The sequence below is a fragment of the Bombus huntii genome, chromosome 2 (assembly GCF_024542735.1).
Source record: "Bombus huntii isolate Logan2020A chromosome 2, iyBomHunt1.1, whole genome shotgun sequence".
Lineage (NCBI taxonomy): Eukaryota > Metazoa > Arthropoda > Insecta > Hymenoptera > Apidae > Bombus > Bombus huntii.
The window spans coordinates 13927375-13932002 of NC_066239.1; the positions used below are offsets into that span (position 1 = coordinate 13927375).

Sequence of the window (4628 nt, forward strand, 5' to 3'; positions counted from 1 at the left end):
TGACGTTCGTATAGTTCTTGTAACGTCTGCGAAACATCATCGACAACTCGTCGATTTCCTCTGGAAATCGTTCCGAGAGCGTTCGTTGAAGACCGAACGACTAAATCAACGCTTTCGACGCGGTTTTTCTTCCCACGTTCATTCTATGGACCGCCGTAACGGGCCGTATGCTCACGGTGGAAATTGCAGTCCTGTCTGAGCTCCGACATCGCGAACTCCTCCGCCCCCCACCTCCTCTTTAAAGCAGCGCGCGGACGTGCGTACTCGCTCGCGAGCACGCCGCACAGCCTACTGTTACGCTGTGCAAAAATCGTCGCAATTGCGCCAATAAATCTTCCACGCTAATGCCAGGCCCCGGGAGAAACAGTTATCAGATGCTCGAGACACGATGCGCCTTTAACAATTTCCCGGCTATTATGCTCGCCACTCATTAACGATTCGCTGGACTCACGATGATCTAACGGAGGTTCTCGTCTCCCCTCCATCCTACTATCCGCGTATCTTGGCCTGGTATTATGGTAACAATATATCGACTCGTAATGTATTAGACGTTTACGCGTATGGAAAGATACCATTTATCTAGTGCGTGGAACTATGTGAGAGTGGATAAGGATCGTAAGTGAGCTCACTTCTGGTGTTTCTATTAGGTTTGTGAACGTGAAATGTCGTACCGTCGAATGAGGCTAGAGGCATAAGTAGTCTCTTTCAGGAAGCATCGTGTAGGTGGTTGGTACGTATAATTTCTATATAATTCTATCAGCGAATATCGTTCTTTAGATTAGCTTTCTCAGTCTAGTTTTGTTATTAGTATAAGTCTCTTCTTATTATTACGTTCTTATTTATAAAGTATAGGTTTATAAAGATTGAGAATGTGAAAAACTGTTGATGAATTACGTTTGTTTTATTCAAATTTCATATGGAACACTTCATTCGATTTTTCTATTCTCCTATAGATAGTTAAATCACGCTAAGTTACTAGTAAGAATACACACGAATGCTATAACGTCAATTAACTTTCAACAAAATACAAACATCCACTATATCTTCCAATAATTTCATCAAGATCGACAAAATTAATAATACAAATATCTTGACAAAAAAAAAGATCAACTTGAACGAATTTATCTAACAATCTACTGCTCGTTAAGTATCATCGTCTTCTCGTGTCTCTCAATCGCGATGTTCTTGATCGTCTCCCATAGCATGGGGTACGGGTGTATCGTCCTAGCGAAGTCGCCTCGACTTAACCGGTATAGCTCGCATACTTCAACAGCGACCACGCTGGCTACCCTCAACTCGTTGGGCATGACGAGTGCGATCTCGCCGAAGTATGCGCCGTCCTCCAAATGGCACACTTCTTTGCCCGAGTTCGTATAAATAGCTACAGTACCGGTAGCGATAAAATACATACAATCACCCGGTTGATTCGCTCGCATGATCACGTCGTTGGTCAAGAAGATCTCAGACTTCAATAGCGCCACGATTCGACCCAGCAACGACAATGGTAAATTATTAAAGAACGATACGTTTTCCACTAATTTACGACACGAGTGCATCCTGATTTCGTGACGCATCTGGATCGACAACGTATTAATGACTTCCGACTCGCGGAAGTATCGATGCTGAAAACGAAACTCGTAATATTGAATGATCCTTCTCTGAGAAGGATATGGTAATTGTTTGTGCCTCATGTACTGTCTTAGCTGAGCCACGGTACCTTGATACCTGAGACGAGAACTGTTGTGTCCTTTAAAGAATTGCATTGCTCTCGTAATGACGAACCAGGGCGCGACAATACCAAACAGCTGCAGAAAGATAATCAAGTAAATATCTCCTACGTTCTGTTGATGCGTATACAACAGATCAGCCCTCATAAACGTAGATATGGCGCGTAGGCTACTGGCCAAGTATTGCTGAGCCCTATGAACCTCCCACAGTTTATTCACTTCGATCCAGGAAGTATTGGAGGGACGTTCTGGTTGACGTATGGAGGTAGTCACTATGGGTATCAACCAGTGTAAGCAAGATTGCCAATGTAGTAACAGTATCATCCATAAGAGTACCAGACAGAACTCTTGAAGAGCTAAAGGGATATCGTAGGCAAAGGCCAGCTTGTCGACGTAGGAACTGAGGGAGAAGACACGAAAGATACACATGAGGGATGTCGTCTTGCGAGCCACTGTGAGATCCACCCATCTGGTTAGATAGAAGAGGTCCGTTGGAAAAGAACCAAGGAAATCGGGGAAAAAGGTGCTGTGTTTCACGTAATGACTGATTATCTTCTTTTGTTCTAGTACCGTCGAGTGCGTTTCTTTATTGAAATATCTAAGAGCGAAACGAGCATTTTAGACGAATCTTGAAATATTATGTGTGTTGTAAATCTGCAAAAAAAAATTTCTAAATTACGGAAATTTTCATTAAATGCCAATTGTTTATCCTTATATCCTTTTCTTCTGTGAAAGAAATAATAAATAGGCATGATGGTAAAATGATTCTGTCATAAATGACACTTCAGCCGTAGAGTTTGTTTGCAAATCGTTGTCATTAGGTTAAACCGTGAAAGTCTAAAATCACTGTCTAATACACTTTTAATGTATAGTTACGTAACGTTATGGAAATTATAAATGATTTAGTGTTCCGAACTTACGAAGTTAAAGGTAATCGGTCAAAAGTCAGAAAGTGTTCAGTCAACTTATGATCACCGCTTTCGATAAAAAGTCTTAGTAATTAACACGTTCACCACGTACGTCTCGGATTCGAGTAGGCATGTAATTTTACGATGTACGTGCGATACCGATTTAGGTGCGGGATGTGAATACGTAACAACGCGAGTTAACGTTCGGAAGCATGCAGATTTTTCTACTCCACTTTCTAATTTTACCAGATGTATTTATGCATCCAAATGAAAGTTCTGTCGTGTCACTGTTATTGTATGTTATATAACGTAATTATTACTAAAGTTTGGATGAATATAAATAAAATCGCCTAAATTAAATAAAGTCAACTTCGTCTTACATCATTAATCCTTTCACAAGATAAAATAACGAAGAATTCAGAATAAGATCATTTAGAAAATAATTATTCCTTTATCGTCCAAATTTTCTCTACACTTCTGGTATCAGATACAAAAGAAAAAGAAAGAGAGAAAAATACATACTTTCAACGTTCTATAGAAAATATAAATTTTTATAGATAGTAACGCTATCGATAGTATATTTGACCTGTCCAAGATTTCCTGGCGCTACTTTGTAAAATTATAAAATGTTTCGTTTCTGTCTACTGCGTTTAAAATCGGACGGATTATCAGTCAATGCTCGTATCGGTACTCGAACAAGTTTACCTGCAGTGACATCGCGACGAAATTCGGAACAGGCACACGCACGCGATACTTGCCCCGTTCTGAGGTTAACCACTACGTCCCCACAGCAGATGAGCAGCAAGAAGTTCTTGCTGAGGTTCCAGATCGATGACTTTTTCTCCATTTCGAAGGCGGCCTGATAGGGAACGAGTAGCAACACGCTGGTTATCACGAAAATCATCATGAAGTCCCAGTAGTGCCTGCAATAACGATCCGGAGCATAATGCGCGCGCCAAGTAGACCGGATGTGCTGACAGTTATTGGTAACTTTCACGAAACGATTTATCATCAAGTTAACCGTACGTTTTATGATGCACACTCGCGCGGTCTTTTACGGTAATAACCCTTTTTATCGGGTGTTGCAAGCAGAATCGAGGAGTTGAAATGGTAACCGATGCACGTAAGTACGTACATGAGTGCCAACAATGGAGATCTTCGGTATAAACGGTGAAATGTTGGTTTAAAACTGACATTCGTGATTGTAGCTTTATTTTGTGATAATTTTGAAAATTGGAACGAATTAGCGCTGCACATTGTAGAATTTGAAGAAGACTTTATAGAATTCATACTTGACAAGAAACTTACGTTTCTTTTTATTAAAAATTAATTTTTATTTTTCCGATGCTGTGATATTCATTATTTGAGGCATTAAGAAGCACGAGTAATTAATCGCAGTTATGTTTTAAATTTCCTAAATTTAGTACTAGGGTACATAGTGTCTAAAGGATTGAACTATAATCTTTATGTGTCACTCATTTATTATTTACGATTCATAACAGAATAACGGATAAGTATACCTGAACATGCTAAACGGGTGAATGATATAAGCGTAATTTCTCCAATGACGACGTATTTCGTTGATTATGGAAGCATTGCTTCGAAGAAATTTGTGAGCGGCTGGGTTTTTTCGAGAGGCTAACAGCGAGAGACGTACAGTATCGAATATTCTTTGGATTGGTCCCTTACCAGGAAGGAATACTATGTCATTCTCTTCATCCGGTATATCGCAAACGTGATCCGCATGAAGTATCATAATGAATTAGGATAATATATAATATAAAGAAAATCCCTTGAGAAGGTTAAGGATCAAAAATGAACGAAGGCAAGCATAATGAAATTATTAATATATCAGCTGGTTCCCTCAGTTAATATTACAATCTTACAATATCGATACTCAAATATCTCGATTATAATGTGCGTAGAAAGATGCTTTGATATAATTTGTTTCGTGTTTGAAATCAATTTAAATAGGATAGAATAATTTAAATTT

At 39.3% G+C, this 4628-nt stretch overlaps 1 protein-coding gene across 1 annotated transcript; it reads right to left on the reverse strand.

Annotated features, from left to right (window-relative positions):
- Positions 1–1133: 1133 nt before the first annotated feature.
- LOC126878223 (potassium/sodium hyperpolarization-activated cyclic nucleotide-gated channel 2-like) lies at positions 1134–4391 on the reverse strand. The gene is made up of 3 exons (XM_050640792.1): positions 4156–4391; positions 3394–3558; positions 1134–2325 (listed from the first exon to the last, which is right to left on the reverse strand). The coding sequence occupies exons 1-3, from the start codon at positions 4389–4391 to the stop codon at positions 1134–1136; spliced, it is 1593 nt and encodes a 530-aa protein (XP_050496749.1).
- Between the last annotated feature and the right edge of the window lie 237 nt (positions 4392–4628).